General features: G+C 40.4%; 2 protein-coding genes across 15 annotated transcripts in view; both read left to right on the top strand.

Annotated features, from left to right (window-relative positions):
* Window positions 1–20,035, top strand: part of NSD3 (nuclear receptor binding SET domain protein 3) — a 97,118-nt gene extending 77,083 nt beyond the window's left edge. For 2 of the 6 annotated variants that reach the window (XM_063076778.1, XM_063076775.1), the window contains 9 exons: window positions 2,491–2,647; window positions 6,364–6,566; window positions 7,234–7,346; window positions 7,829–8,098; window positions 13,497–13,613; window positions 15,142–15,283; window positions 16,342–16,448; window positions 17,075–17,279; window positions 17,709–20,035. In XM_063076778.1, coding sequence (XP_062932848.1) covers window positions 2,491–2,647; window positions 6,364–6,566; window positions 7,234–7,346; window positions 7,829–8,098; window positions 13,497–13,613; window positions 15,142–15,283; window positions 16,342–16,448; window positions 17,075–17,279; window positions 17,709–17,950 — 1,556 coding nt within the window. In that variant the 3' untranslated portion in view covers window positions 17,951–20,035. Of the gene's footprint in view, window positions 1–2,463; window positions 2,648–6,363; window positions 6,567–7,233; window positions 7,347–7,828; window positions 8,099–13,496; window positions 13,614–15,141; window positions 15,284–16,341; window positions 16,449–17,074; window positions 17,280–17,708 lie in introns of all 6 variants that reach the window. The other 4 variants (XM_063076773.1, XM_063076774.1, XM_063076777.1 and 1 more) reach the window with 3 other exon arrangements.
* Window positions 20,036–24,426: 4,391 nt separating this feature from the next.
* PLPP5 (phospholipid phosphatase 5) overlaps window positions 24,427–27,930 on the top strand; it is a 4,792-nt gene continuing 1,288 nt past the window's right edge. The window contains exons 1-6 of one of the 9 annotated variants that reach the window (XM_063076508.1): window positions 24,427–24,587; window positions 24,717–24,825; window positions 25,254–25,344; window positions 25,741–25,804; window positions 26,252–26,376; window positions 27,041–27,211. In XM_063076508.1, coding sequence (XP_062932578.1) covers window positions 24,445–24,587; window positions 24,717–24,825; window positions 25,254–25,344; window positions 25,741–25,804; window positions 26,252–26,376; window positions 27,041–27,211 — 703 coding nt within the window. In that variant the 5' untranslated portion in view covers window positions 24,427–24,444. Of the gene's footprint in view, window positions 24,623–24,716; window positions 24,826–25,253; window positions 25,345–25,740; window positions 25,805–26,251; window positions 26,377–27,040; window positions 27,212–27,930 lie in introns of all 9 variants that reach the window. The other 8 variants (XM_063076515.1, XM_063076510.1, XM_063076511.1 and 5 more) reach the window with 8 other exon arrangements.

The following is a 27,930-nucleotide window of genomic DNA, read 5'->3' as shown; positions in this document are numbered from 1 at the left end:
TTCTGTATACGTTCCCATAATGATCTGGGGCCAGGTTCAGAATCTTTAAAGAAAACTTCATACCTAATATATCATATATGTATACCGAGAATATCTGAAATGGGTTTTTAAAATTTTTTCATTCTTTGTGTTGCCTGTAAGATGTATCTTTGCTCTTTGTCAGACACCTAAAGTGGCAACTCATGACTAAAAGAAAGTATGACTAAGCAAGTTGATTAGAACCTATTAGAAGTATTGGAGAGAGTATTGACTTATTTATTTTCTGATGAAGTCAGATTATATCCCCTTATTAGTGATACCACCTACTTCCAAAACAAAGATAGACATAGGTCTGACTTACTTCATAATGCAATAACATTAGTCTACCCAAGGCATTTTAGGAAATATTCTGTTTTTCTGCTGGCGCCTTTATACAATTAGATTAATTCAATTGTTGCTTACTCTGCTTTCAGTACTTAGTATTAACCTTGACATGAATTGAAATTATTTTGAGCCCTCTGTTTGCTTAGCTTGAACCCTATCTTACTTCTCCTGCAACCTAAAGCAGTTTTCTTGCATAGCACCAAGGTGGATTGTTCATATGTATTTTTTTCTATTTCCCTTGTGTATTTTTAACATCTTTGCCATTATGATTTTCACTGATAATTCTGGCTCTGTATTTCCTCTGAAATAAGACTTAAAATTAAGAAATATTCCATAATGTTAAGAGTGTGCAGCCTGACTTTTCCACGTCAGCACCAATAATCCCATGTCCTTAAAAGCTTTTTGCAGAGACTCTTATCTCTGTTGATCATTCCTTTCTGATGGAAAAATGAATAATCTCATTTTATTTCAAATTTACAGAAGAATTCCATACCTAGGCTTAGAGCACTCAGGCAGCTAATCTCTAGGCTGGAGAATTGAACCAATTAATCCATACTGAGAACTACAGTCAAAGGGAACAATTCTGATGATTGAAGTAAAAGCTTTTAAGCAGAGGAAATATAGTAATTTAATTCATCACTGGTTGTGTACAGATTTTCTTTTTGCTTTTATGTTAATCAGTTAGAAGTCTGAAAGCCTACAGGAAGATAAGATTTTCTGGAAAATTGATAGCAAACCCTCAAAAGGTTGGAGCATGTGATTTGAAAAAGTTGTACAGAGGGCTCTTACCCTTTTGCTTCTGGGACATTAAATCTAAGTATACCCATGGGGTATAGACCTGATTTTCCAATGGAAAGATGAATTATTTTTTTTTTGCAGTAAATGTCTTTATTATATTTCATCTTCAGTGGCTAACAATCTTTGTCACTTTTTGAAATATGTATTAGAAGCACCTAATCCCCCTCCAAAAAACTTATTTCTTTGCATTTAAAAATATTATTTTGTTTGCCACGCCTGTTTTTATCTCAATCCAGAGATAGTTTTTGTGTATTTAAAAGGAGAAGGTTTTGATAGGGAACTTGGAGGGAACTCCTTGCATATGGTACTTCATTATAAACTGATACTTAGTTTTATGCTATAAAGCAGTGGTTCTCAGTATGAAGTCAGAAAACACTTATGCTTATTTAAACAAAATTTTTGAACTATGTTTAATATTTCAAAAAATCTAACAGATCAAACGTTTGTGCAAAATAAAGCTGTATGAGTTTACATTTGGGTATGATTTTAACAATTTAATGTGATAATACTAGTTTTGTTATTGGGGTCAGAATCTGACTGACCCCATATATATTTTTTTTGGTTAATAAAAATAGGAGAAATTGTTAGTTTTAAAATGTGGATTTTTTTGGGTTGATAAAAATATTTGAAAATGTGGGTTCATGAGGAAGGGAAAGGGGATCCTTGGTGATGAAAAAGTTGCAAACCACTGCTATATAGCTTGTTTGACTTTTTAAAATCTTCACTGAACAGGTAATGATAATGTAATCAATTTGAGAATCTGTGTAGCTTTTTTTTCGTATTCTTTTACGGAAAGAAAAAAGTACTGCTCAACCTATTGGTTATTTTCATTCTTGCTAATGTTATAAGGGGATTTAGTAAAGAGATTTAGTTAACTGTGGCACTGGATTAAAATACAAAGATAACTGTGGCTTTCTTTCTTAGCTCTGAAGGAGAAAAGAAAGTGGCTGCTTACTTCTTTGAAAAACCTGCTGTCACATCCACCTCAGTCTCATGATTTTGTGCATCTGTTTAGTCATATGTTGAGTTTTAGCTGCTTTCTAAACTGGTACCTCAATAGCCCACATTTTAGAGGAATAAAGCGAACAGTAATGCTTTGGTATTACTCAAAAAAAGCTCTCAGTCTCTGGCCACGGAAGCCCTGAAAAGTAGCTGAATATGTTCATTTGCTTTCTATTTTAATCCATTGCTATAGATATGACTCAGTCTCTTTGTTATTCTCCTTCAATTTAAATCAAATTTAATGTGCTTAAAAGATAACTTTCTTCCTTTTCTTTCTTTTTCTCTTTCCTCTTTTCTCAGTTATTAAGACTGTTTATTTGTTTCAAGGTGGAAGATTGCTTTGCTGTGAATCGTGCCCAGCTTCCTTCCACCCGGAATGCCTGAGCATAGAAATGCCGGAAGGCTGCTGGAATTGTAATGACTGTAAAGCTGGCAAGAAACTTCATTACAAGCAGATTGTTTGGGTCAAACTGGGAAATTACAGGCAAGTTTTTCCAAGGATAAAGAGGAAGTATTCAATCATTGTTCAGACCAGGTTCATAATCTGGATACAAGCAACTAGGAGACAGGTAGAACAGCATGGACCTACTTCCTTAAAAAAGGAAAGAGAAAAAAAAAAACATGTTTGGGTCTGGGTGTTGAGGGGGTTGGGAAGATTATGTCATGGTTGGATTTTTTCTTTTTCTTTGTGATTGGTTGATTGACTTTAAAGTTCTGAAAGTTATATATACTAACGAACTGTACTCCTAGATTTTGGAATGAAAGGCTTTATGTGGACAGTGGAGAATTTTTTGTGTATATGTTAAATAGATTTATATTGATTTCTGATTTCTAATAAGATCAAGAGTTTATATCTTGGTGAAAATAGTTCTTTGCCCCTGAATCTGGTCCATTTTGTTTTAGCTAGAAGCCCTAAATTGTGTGTAAAGAGAGACCTTTTTAGAATTTAAGGAGAGAGCTTATTCCATTAAGAGCATTTAGTTATTTAGGTAATGAAGTAAGTTTGTGTAATTGCCATTACTTTTTAGTAAAACTTCCTCTTTTAAGGCTTTTAACAAGCCTTCACTGAACAGGTATAGTGATATATTCTTAAAAGTCTACATTTTGAGGCATGTATTTGTCACTTTACTATAAAAATAGATACTATTCAAGATAGTACAATTAGAGGTGTGCTTTTCAATTAGAATCCTAAGTAAAATATATTTCTGTAGAATTTCAAACATAATTTTCTTTAGCAAGAGCTATGTTGTTTTCTGTTATGAATATGCTGCTTGCTTACCTATTTAATTTTTTTTTTTTTTTTTTTTAAAGATGACCAGTGAGGGGATCTTAACCCTTGACTTGGTGTTGTCAGCACCAGGCTCTTCCAAGTGAGCTAACCGGCCATCCCTATATAGGGATCCGAACCCGTGGCCTTGGTGTTATCAGCACCACATTCTCCCAAGTGAGCCACGGGCTGGACTTATTACCTATTTAATTTTTAAAAATTCATTGTTACCTGGGATCAGAGGCATTGAAGTCAAGAAGCCCCCCACCCCACCCCCCACCCTTTTTTTTTTACAGGAAACCTACAAGTCCTCAAAAAGTTTTTTTGACAGTTTGAATACATAAACAATTTTATATTATATGGCAAAAGACATGATAAAGTTTTTAAAGGAAAATGTCAAATTGGGGGAAAGTATTTGCTCTTCTGCATTCAATAAAAAAGGATAAATACCTCTTTAGAAAAAGGGGCAATGAAGAGAACAAGCCAGTTTGCAAAAGAATAGCAAATAGCAAATAAACATGGAAAAAATGCTCAGCCTCACTAAAAACAAATGTACATTAAAACAAAGCTACTTTTTAAAAAATTAGATTGGCAAAGATTTAAAAGATTAATAATTTTGTGGCCAGTGAGGGCATGGGCAAATGATTGCTTACAAAAATTTGAAATTACCCAAATGCAGAATCAGTAGAGGATTTGTCAAATTATAGTGAATCCATATTGTAGAATCCCGTGAAGCCAATAAAAGGATAATGCAGGTCTGTAGAGTAACATGGGAAGATGCTTGTGATATATAGTTGAGTTTAAAAAGCATGTTAAACAGCATATACAGTGTGTTTCCATGTGTTTACACAATTTTAAAAATTGTAGATCTAGATCCAATGCACTTTTAATACTTGGAAAGGTATATATCTAATGTTAGTAGTCTCAGGGATTAGATAACAAGGGGAAGGCGTTTTCACTTTTCTGTTATACATGTCTGCATTATTTTAATTTTTAAAAGAAGTACAAACTGCTTTCATAATTTAAAAAAATATCTTTCTGGGGTGGGGAGAAATGCACAGTTTGACAATAGATAATTCATACACATACATGTATCAAAATATTACTCTGTACCCTATAAATATGTACAATTAGTATATGTCAGTTAAAATAATAATTTTTAAAAAATAGGTAAGACATTTCTGGATAAGAAATATCTAAAACAGTATAAGAAGCTTTCAGATCTTCAAATTTCAGAATTTTTTAAAAAGTTATGAATATGAAAATATCTTTGACTTAATTTTAATACTTAAATTGTAATTACATTGCGTTTTAAAGAAGCTCAAAGCAGTGCTTCAGTTCAGTTCACATTCCAATGAGATTTTATATCTAGGTCAGATTCTTCTTGTATGTTTTGGAAAGACTTCCATCCGTGAACTAATTCTTAATGTATTTCTTTCCAGTCAGAAAATAAACACATGAAGCTCTTTATTTTCCATAACTAGGTACTCCAGTGTGTTGCTTCCTGGGGGAAAATATGAGGACCTGGAACAACCCCCAACAGAAAGTGTACCTCTTCCTAACTGACCCTAGTGAACACAGTAATGGTGTTCATATTTAATTACTTTAAAATGGCTTAAAAATAGAGTAACCATTTCCCAGCCTGCATTGAGGGTAAACCAAACCCTTGTCACATAAAATAGTGGTTTCTGTTTTTCGTTTTGTTTTTCAACAATTTGAGCATGGGTTCTTACCCATGTGTTTAATTCTTAGATGGACAGCAGTTACCTTTCAAGTGATTGTTACTCAAGTTCTGCAGTATAAATCTGGGAGTGCAACTGTGTCATCATTTATCTTTTAAACATTATAATTACTTGTTAAATAAATGGTTTTATTAGGCATATGTAAAATAAGGGATTGAAAAAATTTAAGTTTATGTGTATTCACTGTTGATATTGAGGATTTTATATCTTACTAAAGCCCATGTGGGGAGCACTGAGGTTGGCCTTGTTTTCTGACCTGCAGCTTCACCCTTCAGTCCCTGACTTGTCCAATTGCTGGAAGCTGTCAAATGCTCCTTACAGACAGCTGAATTTGGTGACTGCTGCAATATTCATTTATCATAGCATGGAACAGCCATGTTTCCATTCTGTCCCCAACCCATGTTTATTATGATCTAGGATGAATTAGATTTTGAAATACAGACTGATATAAAACCTAGTACATTTGACCAAGAGGTGTTTGCCTTAGTTGATTAGAGATTCAGAAAATGCTGATTTGAATGGGAGCCATTTTTTTCTATAGCATCAGTTTATTCTCAAAATGGTTCCCTTGACTACTAGAAATAAACTTTGATACCTTAAAAGATAATCTTGGGCTGGCTGGTTAGCACAGTTGGTTAGTGTGCCACCTTGTGACTCCAAAGTCAAGGGTTTGGATCCCTGCACTGGCCAGCCACCCGTCCCCACCCTCCACCCCCCAAAAAAGATAATCTTGATATTAAGTATGTCAAGTTTGGGGGAAAAAACTAACTTATTTAGGACAGAAATTAGGTTTGGAATAGTATTGGTCCTATTCTTATTCTTGCTTTGGGTAGTGGGTTTGGTGTTATTATACTTCATAACATATTTTCTTGATATATGTTCTTTTATAAATGTCAAATATTAATTTTTCAGGGTTTTAAAATTTGTTTTGACAGTTTTTTAAAGCAAGAAACTAGATCAGGTGTTTAGGATCTACTTTGTTTAGTCTGTGTTCACTATTTCATTAGTTAATTTATTAATATGTTTTTAAATGATGTGTGTGTGGTTTGGACGGATTAAAGATAAGGTATTTTGTGTTCTTAGAATCTGAATGAAAATTGCAAAATACAAAAACTTCTTTTCCTCCTGCCAGTCTTGTAAAGAATAGTGTCGTTTTTCATCTTCTTGGTCTAAAACTGCTTTTGTTTCCAGATGGTGGCCGGCAGAGATCTGCAATCCCAGGTCTGTGCCACTGAACATCCAGGGCCTTAAACATGACTTGGGGGACTTCCCTGTGTTCTTCTTCGGTTCTCATGACTATTACTGGGTACACCAGGGCAGAGTGTTCCCTTATGTTGAAGGAGACAAAAGCTTTGCTGAGGGACAGACTAGTATTAACAAGACCTTCAAAAAAGGTAAGTTGGATGATGTTTACCGTGATTCACAATTAAGACTCCAGTGTTGATTTTTCAGCATCTCCTAACTTGCATATGACATATTTCTGGTAGCAGAGAATTTTCACCAGGCTTTATGATCTTGTATCCATAAGTTTCTAATCACATTAGACCAGGTTAGAAATACATTTCAGTATAATAGACTGTGCTGTTTATGTGAAAGGAGTTTCTTCAATGATCTTTCTATAAAAAAAAAAAAATTATTTTGGGAATAGTCTTCTTAATCAAGTGAAGCTCTTTTGTCACAGAAGAGTAGTAAAGTCTTCCCATGAAGAACCTTACAACTGCTTTTGCAATGAGTTGCCAGGAAGTTTGGCTTTCTGGAAGGTAAATGTATTTAAATGTAGTACAAGGTAAAATATTTCTTTGAGGGTCACTTGAAGGCTTCTGATCAATGAGGTAGGGCCACTTCTCTGAGGCAGCAGCCCGCATAGGGCGGTGCTCACTAAGTTATATCCTATTTCATTGTTACCCTGTCCTGGTGGTAAATGGTCATTTCTAGAATATAATTTTAAAAAGAAAATCTCAGGCCAGGTGCAGAACATTGGGAAGGCAATTTAAAACTACTATCCTAACAATTCTTGTTTGTTTTTTGGTACTTATATACTTTGTTTGGTCTTATCGATAGCACTGGAAGAAGCTGCAAAACGTTTCCAGGAATTGAAAGCACAAAGAGAAAGTAAAGAAGCATTAGAGACTGAAAAAAACTCAAGAAAACCCCCTCCTTACAAACACATCAAAGTGAGTTTTTACCCATGAAAACACTGGTATTTGACAGAGATGCGAGCATTACTCTCTTAGTAGTTAAAGGCCCTTTTTGACTTGTGAAAACTTCTGCCAATTATCACCGTCTTCTGTAAAACCAACTGAGAGCTTTTGTTGGAATCACCAAATGGGAGCCATAGCTACTGTGCTGTGAGGATTAGGTCTTTGATAAGCCTTCTCATACCTAAGAGCAACACGTCTTATATGAAATCCTGTTCTTATTGTATGGGGTTATCCTGCAACCAAATAAGTGAAAATTCACATTAGATTTGACATTTTTGTCAACTAAGGAGAGACATGGGGGAGCTTATTCATGGAGAAATTAAGATAAAGAGTCTTTCTCAGAGTCACACCACAAGACAGTAGCAGAAGCAAGAACAGCACTGACATTTTTGGTATTCCTGTGCAGGTTGATTACTTACCTCTGCCTTCCTTTCATTTGTGACTTTGTTTTCTAGGCTAACAAAGTAATAGGGAAGGTACAGATCCAGGTTGCTGACCTGTCAGAGATTCCCCGCTGTAACTGCAAGCCAGCTGATGAAAACCCTTGTGGCTTGGAATCAGAGTGCCTGAACAGAATGTTGCAGTATGAGTGTCACCCGCAGGTGTGCCCCGCTGGAGATCGTTGTCAGAACCAGTGCTTTACGAAGAGGCTCTACCCTGATGCAGAGATCATCAAAACGGAGCGAAGAGGCTGGGGCCTCAGGACCAAAAGGAGCATTAAGAAGGTAACATGGGATGGGGACAGGAGTCGGGGTGAAGTGGACAAGAACCTTTGCTCTTAGGGAGGCTTCAAAAGATACAATTCTAGGGATAAAATATATAGGGATTTATGGCAAAAAGGAGATAGCTGGTGACAGGCATTGCTATTTTAAATTGGTTAAGAAGGCCTGAGTAGGTGACATCTGACCTGAATGTATAAAGTAGAAAGCCATGCAGATATACAAGAGAGAGCATTTCTGCCTGAAGAAAAAGCAAGTAGAAAGGCCTTAGCATGCTCCAGGAACAGCAAGAAAGCTAGGATGCCTGGGGGAGAGTGACAAGGAGAGGACCAGCAGGTAGGAGACGACACGAGAAGGGCAACTGGGGACTAAGTCATCTGGAGACGACACGAGAAGGGCAGCTGGGGACTAAGTCATCTGGAGACGACACGAGCAGGGCAGCTGGGGACTCAGTCATCTGGAGACGACACGAGCAGGGCAGCTGGGGACTCAGTCATCTGGAGACGACACGAGCAGGGCAGCTGGGGACTCAGTCATCTGGAGACGACACGAGCAGGGCAGCTGGGGACTCAGTCATCTGGAGACGACACGAGCAGGGCAGCTGGGGACTCAGTCATCTGGAGACGACACGAGCAGGGCAGCTGGGGACTCAGTCATCTGGAGACGACACGAGCAGGGCAGCTGGGGACTCAGTCATCTGGAGACGACACGAGCAGGGCAGCTGGGGACTCAGTCATCTGGAGACGACACGAGCAGGGCAGCTGGGGACTCAGTCATCTGGAGACGACACGAGAAGGGCAGCTGGGGACTCAGTCATCTGGAGACGACACGAGCAGGGCAGCTGGGGACTCAGTCATCTGGAGACGACACGAGAAGGGCAGCTGGGGACTCAGTCATCTGGAGACGACACGAGAAGGGCAGCTGGGGACTCAGTCATCTGGAGACGACACGAGAAGGGCAGCTGGGGACTCAGTCATCTGGAGACGACACGAGAAGGGCAGCTGGGGACTCAGTCATCTGGAGACGACACGAGAAGGGCAGCTGGGGACTCAGTCATCTGGAGACGACACGAGAAGGGCAGCTGGGGACTCAGTCATCTGGAGACGACACGAGAAGGGCAGCTGGGGACTCAGTCATCTGGAGACGACACGAGAAGGGCAGCTGGGGACTCAGTCATCTGGAGACGACACGAGAAGGGCAGCTGGGGACTCAGTCATCTGGAGACGACACGAGAAGGGCAGCTGGGGACTCAGTCATCTGGAGATGACACGAGAAGGGTAGCTGGGGACTTACAGGCCACGGGATGGGTCACTTCTATACAATTTTAGTAGGGAGTGACTTGATCTGACTTGGTTTATTAGTTTTCTGCGTAACAATATTACTACAAAGTTAGCAACTTAAAATGTAACACATGTTTATTCTCTCACAGCTTGCATGGGTCAGGCGTCTGGGCATTACTTAGCTGTATCTTCTACTTGGGGTCTCACAAGTTTGCAGTCAAAGGCGTTGGCTTGGGCTGGGTTCTCATCTTGGCATGACTAGGGTGGGATCCATTTCCCTGTTTGCATGGTGGTTGGCAGAACTCTATTCCTTGTATCTGAAGGTATGAGAGCTTCCAGCTTTTTATTTTTGGGTTTTTTTTTTTCTTGCCGTCGGCCAGGAGCTGCTCTGCTTCTAGAGGCTGCCTGGCGTTTCTTGACATGTGGGGCTCCAAACATGGCCTCTTGCTTCCGTACAGCCAACAAAGGGAGAGACACTCCAGCAAGACAGACACTAAAGTCTTACGTAATAAACCCACATGATCACACACATCCTGGAACCTTTGCCATATTCTGTTGGTTAGAACTAAGTCACAGATCCTTCTCACACTCAGGAGGGGATCACACAGTGGCACAAATAACAGAAGACGGGTCGTGGCGGCCACCATGAGAGTCTCTCTGTTGCACTTGGGTTTTAAAAGGATAACTTTGGCTGAAATATGGAGAATTTATGATAAGGGCAAAGAGTGATAAAAAGGGGACCATCGGAGTAGTCCAGGAGAGAGATGATGGTGACATGGGACCTCTAGGGTTGTAGCTGAGCAGAGAAAAGTGGTGGTAGGATTTCTGACGTTCTGAAGGCAGAGCCAGCAAGATTTGCTGATGTGTTGGGCATGTGGACTGGGCTGCTTGGTCACAGGCCAACTACATTTAAAATGTTGTGTAGTGCAGAGTTTTTCATATTACTTTAATGCCTTGCATATCACACATACAGATTTTTGCCTATAATTTTGGGGGAGTTTATGCAGCTTTCCTGAAATCTACCCAGTTTAATATTGCATTAACATCTTTTAATTGTAGTTGCATATATTCTAAAATGTATTCTAAAATAATTTATTAAGTTAATGATATAATCAGGAGAAAAGAAAATACAGCCTGGATTTTTCTGCCCTTTAACACTTGAGGGATGCTAAGGAAAGAATTGCTGTTTTACGAAATAGCTAGAAGTGCGCAGTCATTGAAAACCATGGTCATGAAGAGTCTGTGAATGTGGCCACGTGAAAAAGGTTCTTAATACGTTTATGGGAAAGAAGCCAAATGTGAAATGGGATATACACAGTCCGCCCTTTATTTTTCCACACATGACAGAGTCAAACAAGGGACTTCCTGTTATAAGGTGGTTTCTTTCACAGAAGATTTCTAAAGTATTAAATATCAGATCACATACAGTCTTCTTGCTTCAGTCTTTAAAGACAGATATTTTTTAAGTTCTTTAATTTGTTATGTTTGTTCACAATTGAATTCACAGCTAATGGTTTTAAGTCCAGTAAGTAACTCTTTGAGAGGCTAAAGATTTGTCACTTTTAGGACTTTTTTCCATCTTTGTTCACAATGAAATATTTCTGTCTTTATTCACAATGGTATCAACTTTACGAGATTTGCACTCATATCAGATATCAGCACTTTAATTTTTCTATTCACTCATTTTCATAGAATGTAGATAGAAACCATCATAAATCATTGTCAAACTTTTAAAGCCATAGAACCATTTCTTCAAATGAAACCTTACCTTGAATCCCAATATGGGGAAAAGATGAAGTGGAGCTGATTTGGCTGAAATTATGTTCTCTAGGTTTCCATTAAAGACAATTTGTTATGTATACAATAGTTATGTATAGCAACAGCAGGTGGCAGTGCAACCAAGACAGCACTGCAGTCTTCTTCTGCCCTTGAGGACAGGGACAGCATACAGCGGTGCAAAATATTGTTCATCAGCTGATGTTAGAGTCCAAACTAGATAAAGGAAAAGCCGTTTGAGGCTAACAGTGCGTAACATGGGAATGTGCACAACTGCCCGGTGTCCTTTGTGAGGAAGGACTGGAAGGAAAAAGGGGGGGGGAATAAACTGTTCTGTTTATGGCATTGCAGTTTTAGATGAATTGTCTTTCCTTTCTAATCTAATTCTTTGTCATAGCTTATATAATAAATAAAAATGGGAGAGAGCAAAAGCCAGAGGTCACCTTTTCGGGTTACCACCCCTCCAGGTGTAACAAGTGTGTCGCTGCTTGAAGCAGACTGATGTTCCCACTGACCTTGCTAACAACAGATCGCCGAGGAAAAAGACTGGTGCTTGGCAGGTTACGTTGGTTCCTTCTCACTTAACCACCAATTTCTTTTCTCTTATTACAAAAGTAGTAATCTATTTTTATCAATAGAGAAAGGTTAATATTTTTAAGAACATTGGCTTATATTCTTAATGATCTACCAAAGTGAGAAAATATGATGTAGTACTTCTTCTAGATTACTGATATTTTCTATCAACGGTTCTGTAATGCCGAGACCTATGAGAAGGGCTAGAGAAGATGGGTGAGAGAGGGGGTACAGAGAAATAGGACAAATCTGATGAAATAATAAGCCAATACATTTTTGTTTTTCAAGATGATTTATTTTCCTCTAAAGTGTATTAGTAATGCTGATAAGTACTGTGGATAATGCTTTTGTCCTAGATTGAATCAGCAATGCTTTTGAGGTGAAAGAGTTAACGATTATGTAATTATAAACACAAAATATTGAATGTATAGTATTTACTTTTCTTTTAAAAGGAGCTTATCACTGTATACCTGTTAGAGCAGCTAAAATGCAAAAGTGACAGTACCAAATGCTGACAAGGATGCGGAGAAACTGGATCTCTTGTACATTGCTGGTGGGAATGTAAAATGGTAACGCCACTCTGGACAGTAGTTTGGCAGTTTCTTTAAAAGTAAACATACACTTATCAATAGTGCAGCAGATTGCACTCCTGGCTGTTTATCCCTGAAAAAGGAAAACGTATGTCCACACAAAAACTTTACCAGAATGTTTATAGCACCTTTATTAGTAATGGCCAAAATCTGGAAACAATACAAATGGTCTTAAGTGGGTGAATGATTACACAAACTGTGATACATCCATGCTATGGAATGCTCCTTAGCAATTAAAAAAGAACAAGCTATTGATAAACACAACTTGGATGAGTCTCAAGGGAATTAGCTTAAATTTTTTTTTTTTAAAACCAATCTCAAAAGGTTGTGTACTATGTGATTCCATTTATAGAGTAATCTCAGAATGACAAAATTATAGAGATGGAGAACAGATTAGTGGTTGCCAGAGTTTAGGATGAGGTGAAGCGAAGGAATAGAGGATGGATGTGATTATCAAGGAGTTACATACAGAAGCTCTGTGGTGAAAGGACAGCTCTGTACCGTTCTTACGGTGGTGGTTACATGATTCTACACCTGATAAGACTGTGCAGAACTTCACACACACACCAGTGAGTGCATGGGAAGTTGATGCAATCTGAATAAGGTCTGTGGGTTCCACCAACGTCAGTGTCCTGGCTCTGATGCTGTTCCGCAGTTATGTAAGCTGTGACCGTAGGAGGAGACTGGGTGAAGGGTACAGAGAGCTCCTCTGTACTGTGTTTGCAACTTTCGGTGAATATCTATAATTACTTAAATATGAAAAGTTTAAAAACAAAAACAGAACTTACTTGTTTAGGATTCAGATCTTTTCCAGGTCTTACCCCCAAAACCTCACAGCTACAAAGTCATAAATGTCTGTTACAGCTTCAAAGGCTGGAGTGAGCTTTATCCCCAGATCCCAGTGATATACCATATGGTGTCGCTTCGATTACAGAAATAGTATCATCAGAAAGAAAAAGCAAGCAGATTATCACCTTTTCAGACAGTTGTACAAGAAAAATAGTCCCACCTGAATGCCCATGAATAAATAACAAACCATTTATTTCTGGGGTTGAAATTATTTGAGTATTTCCAGGATTTCTTTTAGTTAATTATCCTGGATTATACTCGTGCATAAATTGTTAGGGATTACTTTCTAATTTAGTACGCTGATTTTACACCTATATGTTGCATGCTTCTCTGCAGGGTGAATTTGTAAATGAGTATGTTGGTGAATTAATTGACGAAGAAGAATGCAGATTGCGAATCAAGCGAGCACACGAGAACAGTGTAACTAATTTTTATATGTTAACTGTTACCAAGGTAAAAGTGCTTTTTTTGTTGTAAGAAAAAAGGATTTTAAAAATTTTGTTTCATGGTCTTAGGTTGAACTCAGTTTCTTTTAATTTGATTTTTTTTCAGGCAACTTATAATGATTTGCAGTAGCCAGTGTGTTATCTACTATAGGTGCTAATTATACCAGAGTACAAAATGAATGATTACTGAAGCCTTGCACATGTCATGTGAGACAGCACTGCGAGTGAAAGATAACCAGGAATAGGGTTAACATATCCGGAGTTTAGTCCCAGCTCTTCTTAGTCACTAAAAGACCTGGGCCTCAGTTTCTTTATCACTGGAAGAGAAAATTAGCTCTCTGGTTCTAAGTCATAAACCACCATTAAAGTTCTGATTTAGCAAAAACGCTAAAACATTTTGTATTTTTAAACTTTTTTTTTAATAAGTTGGGAAAACGAGTGCTGTCAAAAGAAAAATGACAGTAAAACTGCTAGTTTAATACATGTAATTTTAAGACCTGTTTGATGCACATTATATCCATTATCTCATTTAATGTTTTCAACAGTCCACTGATTTACAGAGGACAAGAAACTGAGGTCCAGCCATGATAAGTGATTTGCCAAATATCTTGTTACAATTTTAAAAGCCAAGACTAGTACCCATGTTTCCTGTGTTCCAGGCCATCTCTAAATCTGAGAGTCAAAGTATCATTAAAAATAAGAAGCAGAGATCATTTAAAAGAAGCATTTTAACTGATGTGTCATTGTTTGAAAGTCTTACAACTTTCATAAACATGTTTCATGACCATAAATTAAAATGCCATTTTTAATGATTGCTGGACTCTGGCTCCTTAAATCCTATTCTCATTGCCAATGGTCCCTCCAGCCATCTGGATGACAATCAGGAAGTTCAGTCCGCTGGACTTTATCCAGATCATCAGAGTTCAAATTCAGGGGCCTAAATGTTCAGCTTTTTACTGTAATTTGAACTGTAATATAAGTAAAAACAGAGAAAATACATAACTACTGGAGAGTATATCCCATACAATAGCATCAAACAAGTCTCCAAGTCTTTCTTCGGGGGAGAAGGTTTTCATTTTCCCTCTTTATGGCCTAAGCTCTCATCTGTCTACCCCCATGCTAGTTTTGCTTCTTGCCTAGAGTGGAAAAGAAGGGCTGATAGCAAAACACCGGAGTATACCATAGATATCTGAATTTAGAGCTCTCTAAGCAGAAAATACCATTCATACACCTGTGGCTCACTAATAGCTCACTAAGTAGCATTACTTTATGGTCTGTTTCTAGAAGCAAACTTGAAAATAAACTAAATTCCACTTTTTATCTTAATTACTTTGACTTGAAGTTCATCGAATAAAGTAAGAACTTAGTAAACTGCACAGGGAGCATCACATTTTCAGAGCTGTCAGTTGTCAGACATCAGCTGGTAGCAAAATGCTGCTGCTGCCTTGTGGCTCTTGACTAGGTTGGATGTTTCTAAGTTAGGTTAATACTTAGTTTTATGTAAAAGGTACCTTTCTCTCCTTTTCTTTCTGAAGGACCGTATAATTGATGCTGGCCCCAAAGGAAATTATTCTCGCTTTATGAACCACAGTTGTAATCCAAACTGTGAAACACAAAAGTGGACAGTGAACGGAGATGTTCGAGTTGGACTTTTTGCTCTTTGTGATATTCCTGCAGGTAAAAGCGTGACCTGCTCCCCGTGGTCCCCTCCCTAGGAAGGAAGTGTCCTTTGAAGGCAGGACATCATTCTTCAAGTCTTGATGCCCAAGTGTTTATTCAAATAAGACAGAGTGTTATATTTAGATTTGAGTGTTATCTTATTAGAAGTAAAAATCTATATCATCGAAAGAAATTAGCAAGAACCTTTATGTAAGAGAGGATCTTACCGGATTTTCTGTCCATAATCCTATTGAATTAATTCTCCAAATTATTGCTGTCCATATAATGTAGCCAGATGTTTTAGCTGTTGTTTTCTTTTTAAAACATATTAAAAGTAGTTAGCTTGTGTTAACATCATCTGGATTCTTGTTTTTTGTTTTGATTTAAAAAAATCATTCTGTTTCAAATTAGACATAGAAAGCATAGAAAGACATAGAAAGCATTGTCCAGCATCTTAACAGCAAAACTTAGCTTCTTTGAGTTTGTAGAAAAATGGGCAAGAGAAATGCTGTAGCTGAAACATATTTAAACTACATATCTAGAACTTATTGTGGATTGTTCAAGCCCAGCTAAAGGAAAGTTTAGGAGGCCCTTGTTAAATCCCTGGATCTTTGCCTTAATAGTAAACTTCCAATTTGAATGATTATTTGATCGTAGTATAAGGCATTAATTGCTAGAAATGGTATTTTCACAATTCCATAGTCACATTGTTCACCTAGAAACTAGTGTGATTAGCTTTAGAAAAGAGGGCCAAACTAGAATCTTATTTTTCTTGAGCATAGACTGCAGATCCTTAGTCCCTATCACATTGTTTTTGACCACTTCTGTGAGAAGGATATGACTTCTTTTTAGGATATTTAGTGTTGCTATAATTGTTGATGGATGAGGGATGTTTTCCGTCAGGTTTTTCCCCCGCTTTTCCTTTTTTCCTTTCACTGTTTTTAGTGAGGTTGAACATGGGAAAGGGGAAAGTCTTCATGTCAGAATTATGTCTCTTTTTTCATTATGGCAGTGTCTGTGACAGCATTTCACTTCCCCATGACTAAGGGTGAATAATTATTTCTCTTATGTTTTAGGGATGGAGTTAACATTTAATTATAACTTGGATTGTCTGGGCAATGGCAGAACAGAGTGCCACTGTGGGGCGGATAACTGCAGTGGCTTTCTAGGAGTGCGGCCGAAGGTTAGTTGTGCAGGGGAACACCCGAGCCCGCAGGAGATTGGGGTGGAGCTGGGGAAGGAAGTCTGTTTATGACCCGCTCGGGAAATGCTGGCAGATGGGCACCCGGTTTAGTTTGCAGCTCATAAGTTGTGCTTACCAAAAGTTCAGACTCTGACTTTCCAATGAAGCCAATTTTAGTAAGGTCTGTTAGGTTCTGAAAATGTATTTGTATTTCTGACTGAATTTGAAATTAGCAAAGTTCTCTTTTAAATTTAAAAAAATACATAATATACTAAAACTATTGACATTCACTTTTTAAAATGGTGAATTTTGTGGTATGTGAATTACATCTTAGTGAAAAAAATTTGCAGGTTGTCTAAACATTAGTGGGTTAAAGTTGCTTGGATTTACCACCACACTTGCAATTTAAAAAGAAACAAACAAAAAAACACCCTATTTGAAAGGTGATGAAAACAAAGCCTTGTTCTTATTATATCATTATTACAGGATTAGTCCTGGTGTTTTTAGTTCATTGTACAACAGATAAATTTAAATGAATGTGAGGTTGTAGGGTTTGTTTGTTTTTCTGTGTAAAGGTTCATACACTGCCTGTGACCATTGAAACTGTGGCCCTTTTTTCCTGCCAGTCGGCATGTGCGTCAACAACTGAAGAGAAGGCCAAAAATGCTAAGTTAAAGCAGAAGAGACGAAAAATCAAAACAGAACCAAAGCAGATACATGAAGATTACTGTTTCCAGTGTGGAGATGGTGGAGAGCTGGTCATGTGTGACAAAAAAGACTGTCCCAAAGCATACCACCTCCTATGCCTTAACCTGACTCAGCCGCCATACGGTAAGCTAGAAATTCCAGACTTACGTCCTTGCCAACTGTGCATCTTTGCTAACTCAGAATATATTCCATTCTCCCCAGCAGAGCCATGGAATAGGAAACTTTGAATAGAACAAACAATAGCAAACAGAAATTCTGCTAGTGAGATATCTGTCCCCTTGCTAACTTGAGATACCCTGTGGGCCAGCAAGGATTGGTCCTTATTTACTATTACCATGGGGGGTAGTTGGTACCTATGGCATTGGATTTTGGCTAATAGCTGAAATCCGTATGAAATAGTACACCCAGATCTATGTTTGGCTGAAATTTGTAGTTGTATTCAATTAAATTTTGTCTCCAATCAGAGAAGAAGGTGGGAACTTGGGCTTTTCATGGGTAATCAAGACAGGCACTAACTTGGACGCTGTTCCTCCTCCTTCCCGCCCACACCAGGGAAGTGGGAATGCCCGTGGCATCAGTGCGATGAGTGCAACAGCACAGCTGTTTCCTTCTGCGAGTTCTGCCCACGTTCGTTTTGTAAAGATCATGAAAAGGGGGCTTTGGTTCCCTCTGCACTGGAAGGCCGTCTCTGCTGCTCTGAACATGACCCCGTATCTCCTGTGTCGTCAGAATACTGGAGCAAGATAAAATGTAAATGGGAATCACAAGATCATGGAGAAGAAGTAAAAGAGTAAATGGGTAGTGATTTCTCCGCCCCCCCCTTTATTTAAATGAAGAGAGAAAAGCAAAAAGATCATGCATTTAAAAAAAAAAAGACTGCTGCAGTGCATACAGCCTTTGCCATCGGAACTGCCTTGTTAAGGCGAAAATGGGAAACTAGTTGATGCAGGCAGAAGCAGTCGGTGGTATCTGGTTTCCTGTTCGCTCTGTTGGTTGGGGATTCGTTTGTGGAGGGCTAAATTCCCTTGGTCTTTTCTTGCCTGTTACTGTGCTTCAATGCCTTTGCAGCTGGAAGAAGAGATATCTTAGCTTTTGAAGTAAGAACAAAGAAAAGGAAGTTTTGTTAATAAGATGAATTTAAAGTCTGAGACGTGTCACTTGGTTGTAAAAAGCAGAATTAGCCATCGTTCCTGTATTTATTTTCATTTTTAGGAATTCCAAGAAGTGTAGTTCAGATTGTTTGACAGTGTGTGTGTGTGTGTGTGCGTGTGCGTGTGCGCGTGCGCGTGTGTGCGTGCGCGCGCGTGTGCGTGTTTGTGCATGTGTGCGCGCGCGCGTGTGAAGTGGGGGCTGCAGAGAGCCCCCTAGAGGAGGGTGTGCTCATCTCTGCACGCCTCTCTACTGAACCGTACGCAGGCTCACTCTTCCTTCCCTTCACACTGTTTTTCATGGTCTTAGGGAAGGACTCTATAGAAGTACTAAATCTGGCCTCTTGAAAACAAATGTCTCAGTAGCTTTTACCTCTGCGGTCTTAAACTAGGTGGGCTTTGTGATATGGTAACTTTACCTAGAAAGGCATATAATGTGTTTTTTTGTTTTGGAGGGAAAAAAAAGGAATGGATGCCCTCACTGATTTTGAAATGTTTTCCATTGACAGTGGGTTTCTTTGATGAGGTGGGTTTGTGTGGATATGAATGCATAGTTGGAATGGTCACACCTGTTATCCTGACACACAGATAAAGGTAGTTAAAGGGAGATGAAAGGCATAGACCAAAAGTTGAATCATATAATCCTCATTTTCTGTCCAACTTAGTGTAGACCCTGGTCTGACTTGGAGAGAATAATGGGCATTTTATTTTCTGTCTCTGCTGCCCTCTCCTAATCAAACATTTCCTTTGTCAACTGACCAGTCATGTTTCCTAGTGAAACTACACAAATGAATTTGAATCATATTGGAATAGATCTTTTTGGCCGAGGTCCTAATTCAGGTGATGAAAGCAGTAGGGGCATCCCCAAGTTATATGTAGACAATTCCTATTTAGTATTATGCAATATTTAAAATTGTCCCCATTGAAGTAAGGGGAAGAATTACTTTTACAGGGTATATAAGAGCCACATAAACACCCTTCATCTCAGCAAGCACGTGGAGAAAGCTCCCACGAAAGTCAGTGTTAGCAAGACTGGTTGACTGTGATACTTGAATCTTACAGGTGCAAGTGTACCAAGATGTCTGCCCACAAGGCTCATTCGCACTTAATGCTTAGAAATGTGTATGTTCCAGTATTCCTTGTATGAAATAAGTAGGAATGTCAGACATTGTTGTAACACTGTACTAAGTAGAAGTCTAGGGTTAGCTTGAATGAACATTAACTTTCTCTGTGAATTTTGACTGCTCACAATTGCTGGTACCTGGTAGCACTTATTTTCCCTCAAGAAGAACCTAGTAACCCTATGAAGGTAGGGAGGGTAGATGCTCTACCACGTTCCTTCAGTTGTGTTATGTGTGTCCTGTTTTCTTATCAATTTAGAGCTCTTCTCCGGAAAGAAGAAAAAAAGCTGTTTTGTGCCTCTTTTTGTATGTAAATGTGCAATTGTACTGGATTTTCTCTTGTAAAACAAAAACAACACTACAATTCCTTTACTTAAGCTCCTAAACTGCCATTTGCCTGATTCCAGCAATTAATTCTAAGGTGACTTATTGGTCTTCCAATAATTCTGTTGATTAGATGTGGTCTCAAAAGAGCAAAATGGAAAATGCTATTACATGTTACCAAATATAATTGCTACGAGTAACATGAAATACAGCTCACCAAAACACTAAACTTTGCTCTAGAGCAATTATATAGTTTGATGTCCTTTTAAAAAATAATTTAAGAAAATCTAGGTTTTATCATACTAAAATTTTATTTTATATATATATATATATATATATACTTGTATGAGATAAATGTTTGGTTTATTAAACTTACTAACATAAGGATTTCCTTTAATATTCCAAATGCAGCTCTTGTTGAAACAACATCCCACATGAAATCTTATCTCCTTGCTTTGTTTTGGACTTAGTGCTGTATAATACCTGATGACTTTTATATTGGTAAGCCAGGGTACGTCCTATATACTGCTAATACCATAGGTTTAAGTGTTTGTATGCAGCTTCTTCATTGTGTCACATTTTGTTTTTATATGTGTAACAGAGCTCTGCCGAGATATTTTTAATGTTTTTTTGTTATGTTGGTTGGGCTTTTTTTTTTTTTGGATAACTAATAGTACTGTTCTGCCATTTCAGAAGCCAGGGTAGAAAATGAAATAGCTAACCATATCTCTGAAGTCTTTGTCCATGAGTGTTCCTTAATGGTCTAAAAATGATTTGAGTCAAGCCAGTGTGTCAGTGTTGACCTATTGTATATATTTTTAAATTGCAGGTTATGGAAGCAGAAAGAAAGTTGTGCTTTATGTGTGCATAAGTATATATGCACTGTGCCCATGATACACCAGTGAAATATTTCAAAAGATATATTGCTCACTGTCTTAAGTTGGTGTTAACTTCTAAATCTCTATGTGGTCAGGGTATAAGTGGTTGATTTTTATTGTCCAAAAATGAAATAACTTAAAGGATCATGGGTAATGATATTTTTTTTAACCTCATCTTAGTTCTTTAGAGGAAGAAGTGAACATAAGATTTTTTATAATCTGCATAAAGCTTCAAAAATTGGATCAGCAAGAGCAAAAGACGAAATCCTGGGAAATTTTCACTGGCCCTGTGCAGTGGAGGGAGGGGCTGGACCTCCAGCGTGAGGGTCAGAAGAGCTGCGTGGGGCTGGCTGAGGCGGAAGGGATGGATGGCCCTTCATTCCCAGGATGCTGAAGCAGCTGGAGGCAGAGACTCACTTCTTTAATGTCTAATCAGGGATAGAGGTAGGAGTGAGAAAGGTTTAATTCTCATTTTTGTTTTAACAAGTTCTCACTCTGTTTTAATTCTTAAAAATGATCTGGCCTAAGCTACAGAATAGGCTGTTTTAGAATCATTGAAACTTGGAGGTTTCTGTATGTTCAAGTCAGAAACATATCTGAAACTAGAAAAATAATGGGGGTCAGGGGTTGCTCCCAGCTCCCTTGTGTCATTTGCAAATATTTGGAAACATGCCTGTAAATAATGTCATGGAACTGAGATATTATTTAACTAATCATGTAAGGGACTCGTGGATAAGACAGGCTGTTAGACAATTTTCCTGGTTCATGAAGTAGTTTCCTCCAAGTGGTTTCTTGCATGGTGTGTTCCATTCTGGGTCAAACCCACACCTGCAGTTTGGAAACAGATATGCTGTCTATACGGTATGTAAGCTCTGGACTGCCCAGGACTTGTTGCTTGTTTTTCATTTCACTTTCAAACACAGAACCCTTCCTTTAACATTCACCTTAAAGTCAAGATGCTGCCTGCCACATGTCATGTCCTAACAAGATAAGAAGACAAGTTACCATGAAGTTCTCGTAGCTTGGGAAGCTTACATTTGATGTACTTCATGAGATACAATGACATTGGGAAATTGCTTTATTGCTGGGCAGTGCAGACTAAACTTGAATTACATTTTACAAGGCTGATGCATCTAGCCACCCCCAATTGTCCAAGTTGCTGCAGACATGAAATGACCAAATGGAACAATTTCCTTTGGCTAGGGCCACCTAGAATTGGTCTATGGTTGTTTGTAAACAAACAAAATAGAACTTGCTCCCCATTTCAGATGGGCTAGGGAATAGATATAGACGGCTTTGCAGTGAATTAACAAATACTTAAAAGTTGGATGTTTGTATATACTGAACTCTGGCCAACTTTTACCTGGGGTGGGATACTGGGAGAAAAAGGGGTTATATAGGGTGAGGGTGGGATGGTAATGTTTACCACAGGTACGAAGTAGTCACTTTAACACTGAGACCTCTGCCTCATTGAATTCAGGTTTTTTAAGTACTTGAAACTCTTCAGATTCTAGTTATTTTACAGTTTCTTTTTAAATTTATGAAGTAGAAAGCATTGTTTTTTTGTATACTGTTTTGAAAGTAAATAGCCTAGTCTCTTATCCTCTTTAACTTGGATTAACAGCAAAGTTCTGCAAGTGGAAGAGAGTGTTCACAGTAGATGTCTCAGATTCACTGTATACTTTTGAGGAAGAGACTCTTGCATGAGATACCAGCAGCGTTTTCATGAATACTTCTTGTGTACTTTGTCATTCTGTCGACCCTATCTCTAAGTACTTCTTCTTTCCTTTTAATATATGCCTGTGTGGGGAAAAAGCAAAACAAACAAGAAAAAACTGCACTTATATTACACTCCTAAAATGCTGTGTGTAACCCGTGTGTTCCCAAAATCTTTTTTTTTTTTTTTGTCCGTTGCCTAGTGGAAAGTTTGGGCGCTTTGTGGCACCATGTGTACGAGCAGGAGGAGGAAGAGACATACCTGCCCTAGGACAGTCTCGAAAAGTCATTAACGTGGAAGTAGAAAGGGAAGGTAGGATCGTTGCCAAAGTCATGCGTTCGGTCCTGTTTCCTATGTGACTGCATCTGCTGGTTGGCAGGAAAGCACCCTGGGCTGGCCCCGGCCCCTTCCGTGCCCGCCCCAGACTGTTGATGTTTGCGGATTCCTCTTAAACGCCCTCAGGTTACCTATACGGTACTTATAAGGTGTTCCTGTCAGTTTAGAAGTGGACTGGATAAAACTTACTTTTACTTTTTTGTCATTAATATCTTATTTGTCCTGTCACATAGCCTATGTTAAGAAAATCATATTGCCACTAGTGACCAAGATGCTAAATGATGATTACAACTGGCTAAGATTGTGTTTTCATGTACAAGGTGTGTGCATATGTGGAATTGATGAGAAATTCGTTTCTACCCTTTTGAGTGATATTGCACAGCTAACGGATACCTGCACATTCCGTTTTCATTTCCGCGTGCTCTTTAAGATAATGACCTTTGTAGATTGGTTATTTCTGTACTTTGTTTATAAAGTTTGTAGATCCTGTGAAATGTTATTTTGCCTAAAACATCTGAGACTTGAGTCTTTAATAACAAATTATCAGCTTCACTGGAGTCAGTCTCTTTTGAGTTTCTGTGACTTGGCTAGAAGCTCTTGACACTGAGGGATTAGTGTTAGTTTTCCCTGGGGTTGCTCCACTAGGGCATTACTATGTGACTTGACATTGCCACATTAAAGATACATAATATTTTGAGGATTTTGTTGATTGGCCTATGTACTATTGCACAGTGTGAAACGTGTAAAGCTTGGTTAACCTGTATATAGGTAGCTCCCTGTTGACTAGATGTGGTGTACTTAGGATGCCTGAACTATTTAAGCGTCTTACTGATGTCTGTGCTGGTAGGAATATATAATTTTTGTACGTTATATTTACTGAGATGTTGCCTTTTTTATTTCACAAATACTTTGGAATTCAAATGTGTTTTTTGCTTCCATGAGGATTAATTTGGAAAGGTTTTTAATGACATTCCACTGATTTCCGATTTTGCTTGAGATTGACTTCAATAAATTGTCCTGTATGTTCCAAATTAACCTGTGGGCCTGTTCTGTGGTTTCCTGCTGCGGCGCCCTGGGCTGGAGCCGCCGCGGGCGGGGGGTCGGTGAGCACGTGTCCAGCTCGGCCTGTTCATCTTCCTTCGAAATGCGGCCGCGCCCCTCAGAAACCTGGGCCTGAGAATAACGCCTGGTTGTCGCGCTCAGGGGACAGGCCCCTGGAGCAGGTAGCCCCTCGCTCTGGAGTCGTGCGGGCGCGTCTGGGCACGAAGGCGGGGCCCGCACGTTCCTCCCGTTGGCACCCACGTGACCTGCCGTGCGGCCGAACGCCCGGAGGACGCGCTGCTCGCTTCTCCTCCCTCTTGATGGGCGGTGCCCTCGGAGTAGCATCCGCTGCCGCCCCGCCCCGCCCAGCCCCGTGCGCTCCCTGGCGCCCGCCCTCCCCGCGCACTTCCTCACCCCTCTCATCCCTGTGCACTTCCGCCCTCCCCGAGCACTCCCCGGAGCCTTCCCAGCCCCTTGCACTTCCGCCAGCCCCGTGCAGTTCCGTCCGCCTCGTGCGCACCCCCACTCCTCATCCCCGTGCGCTTCCGCCCAGTCCCGTGCGCTCCCCGCCCGCCCAGCCCCGTGCACTTCCGCCCTCCCCGTGCGCTCCCCGGCGCCCGCCCATCCCCGTGCGCTTCCGCCCAGCCCCGTGCACTTCCGCCCTCCCCGGCGCCCGCCCATCCCCTTGCACTTCCGCCAGCCCCGTGCACTTCCGCCCTCCCCATGCGCTCCCCGGCGCCCGCCGAGCCCCTTGCATTTCCGCCAGCTACGCTGCTCCGGGCCGCTGCGGTTCCACGTCCGCGCAGGGCCGGGCGGGCTGCCGCCGGATGGGGAAGGCGGCGGCAGCGGCGGCCTACGGGGCCGAGGTGGGCGTGCGCGTCGCGTTGTTCGCGGCCTTCCTGTAAGGACTCGGGGAGGGCCGGGCGGCCGGCGGGGCCTTCCGGGAAGCGGGAACGAGCCGCCCACGTGCTCCGCGCTCTCCTGTCTCCCTTCAGGGTGACGGAGCGTCTCCCACCCTTCCAGAGGCTCATCCAGCCCGAGGAGATGTGGCTCTACCGGAATCCGTACGTGGAAGCGGAGTATTTCCCGACCAGGCCGGTGCTTGTGCGTGGACCAGCCCTTCCTTTCTCTGCACCCTCCATGCCCACGGCTGAGCCTAGTGCTGAGCCGGCCACACGCGGTCACTGCAGCCCCAGGGGCCTCTGCAGGGACCTTAGGGCTCCCTCCTGATGTGCTGAAGGCTTCGCTCCCTGGTACTTAAGTGTTCAGGACAGACAGAGCGAGAGGTCTGTCCTGGCTCAAGGCACGTGTCCTGCGAGCGCTGCGCCCCACGACATTAGGTCACGGGTGGCATTACTTACCGGAGGGACGGCCTAGTTACCCGGCCGCTCACTGACACAGCGGCCTCACGTAGGCTCGTTGTACGAGTTGTCACGGGGGCGTGAGGTCTGCTCCGCGGCTTCTGCCGTCTGCAGGAGCCACTTAGCAGCTAGTGCGTTCTCGTTTTTTCACTCCCGACATATCTGGTTCAGGTCGTTGCGTTTCTCTGTCCGCTGTCTCTGATCTTCCTGGCCAGAGTTCTCAAGAAGGCAGACTCAACAGACAGCAGACACGCCTGCCTGGGTAAGACCTCGCCAACCCTTCTGGCTGGTGGTGTGGCCCTTAGTGCTGGGAATGAGAAAGCAGTTGCGGGTTCAGGCACTGGAGCCTGTGTGGACGCCACATTGTTCTTGTTCCTAAGTGATTATATCCCCCTGGACCCCACTTCTCACCCTGTGAGACCTTGGTCAATGCCGGCTACACAACCCCGGTGTGCCTAAATGCACTGGATTGTTTGTCCCTCGACGATGCCTTCGGTCTGTTACAGAAGTTCTCCGCGCACCACAGTGGTCACTGAGGCCCATGACTATCGTGCTGTGCTTAGGGTCCGCCTCAGAAAGAGCACAGCTTCCCTTAATGAGGCCATGAACACACCTTTCCTCCTAGGCAGACGTCACTAACAGGAAATTTGCTTTCCAGCTGTCAGCCTTGCCTTGGCTCTGAACGGCATCTTTACCAACACAATAAAGCTGATAGTGGGCAGGTAAGCGACAAGTTACCCGCACCAGTGTCTGCCTCGGCCCTTCACACACCTTTCTCATCCTTTTCTCCTTTACTCTCAGTCTAATCTTTCTTTTCTCACTCAACACTTCTTCCCTTCTCTAGACCTCAGTCCTGCAGGTGACACTTGGGCTCTATTACGCCCTGGACCGCATTTCCCACTAACAACCACAGCAAAGTTGATGTTCTCTAAAGCACCTCCTAAAGTTGCAGTGTGATTTGTCCCAAAAAGTAATCATGTGGTGCAGTGCTTTTTTCCTTAAATACTGACTTTTGGAAGTGAGGTTTTTCTCAGTTTGGTGACCGTCCTGATTATTTCGCCTGGGACACTATGTGACCAATAACAAGATTAGTGATGTCTGGTAACAGTGGAAAAATTACTTGTGGAGTTGTAAATGATCTGTGTTCAAACCTTGCTGCTTTCTCCCAGGCCACGCCCAGATTTCTTCTACCGCTGCTTCCCGGATGGACTGGCCCATTCTGACTTGATGTGCACAGGGGACAGAGACGTGGTGGACGAGGGCCGCAAGAGTTTCCCTAGCGGACATTCTTCCTGTATGGATATCATGTGTACTCTGTCCTACGCTTATTTTTACATCATTTAATTTTACCTAGGAACATTGTAGGGATCAACATCTGACTTCTTTTGTTCTTGTATCTAGAAATTGGAAAAACCCCTTTAATAACCTCAAGATTTCACAAGCCTGAGCCTTGAATATTAAATACTAGAGTACAGAGGTTTTTCACCTTCATGAGATTGGGATATTTTATTATTGTATTAGTTGCCTAGATCCTGCAATCTTTTACTAGTCATAAAAATACTGTTATTGAAGAGTTACTATGTGTCAGGTACTTAAGCATTGTAGATTCTTACCCCATTTATAACTCACAATAGCCCAATGAGGTCAGTACTATTATTTTTGATTCCCGTTCATAGATGAGGAGACTAAAGCATTGAGAAGTTAGGTAACCTGCCTAAAGTCATGTGGCTAGTATATTCCAAAAACTGTTCTCACTTTGGAACACAAAATAAAGTCCCTCATTTTTCTCTTTTTCCCCCTCATAATCAACGATCTATGACAAAAATGTACTAAAGAGAGAGAAAACATGCTCATGCTCCCTAACCTCCCTTCACATGTCTTTTGGCTGCAAATATGGAGATGAGAGAGCGAGCTTCCTCTAAAAGGCATACAGTACTTACAGGTCTTCCCTGTTCTAGTTGCATTTGCTGGTTTGGCCTTTGCTTCCTTCTACCTGGCTGGGAAGTTACATTGCTTCGCACCACAAGGCCGTGGGAAATCTTGGAGGCTCTGTGCCTTTCTGTCGCCTCTACTTTTTGCCACTGTGATTGCACTATCCCGCACCTGTGACTATAAGCATCACTGGCAAGGTAAGCAAGGTATTCACGCAGTAGAAACTTCCATGTTTCACTCATTTTATCCTTAGCACCTGGCACAAAGGAGATGCTCACTATCTGTCGATTAAATGAAAACGAATGATTATAGGTGGTCTGGGTTCTGTACTGAGTATGCATTTATAGCTATGTAGAAAACAAAAGTTAACCTTTTAAAGAACTTAACAGAGGAACATCCTAATTTTTCCATTATTTGATGCATCATAAGTTCAAATTAAACTGCCTCTATAAGAAATATTTTAAAACAAACCTCAAGCTCAGTATACTCCTAAAATAAAAATCAAGTTCATTGTCTTAAGCTTTTTGTTCAGAAAAGTAAAATTGAAGAAAATGTAAAATTATAATTAAACCAAAGCAATCTGTTAATGTTATGGTAAAACATCCAAATTACAGAACATCTTCAAAGAAAAGTTACAATTCCACAAAAAGTTGGAAGTATTGCCCAGAGTTTCTCAGGACCCATATTTTGAAGAATAAACTAATTTTTTGCAGAGACAGGCAACTCCTGAAGAGTTAGTTCCTTTCTCTAGAACTCTTCAAATGGTGAAATACATTGATGAATAGTATTAAGTGAATCTTTGATATTCTACTGAATTAAAAAAATTGTAATTTAGTATACTCTGAACAGCCTTATACTTAACAACAGATGTGTTTTAATTTGGTGTTTAGAGAACAATCTGACAATGATAATCCTG

The sequence above is a fragment of the Cynocephalus volans genome, chromosome 13, assembly GCF_027409185.1.
Source record: "Cynocephalus volans isolate mCynVol1 chromosome 13, mCynVol1.pri, whole genome shotgun sequence".
NCBI classification, from domain to species: Eukaryota; Metazoa; Chordata; class Mammalia; order Dermoptera; family Cynocephalidae; genus Cynocephalus; species Cynocephalus volans.
Note: the sequence above shows the minus strand (reverse complement) of the source record. Positions and strands in the feature narration are given on the sequence as shown.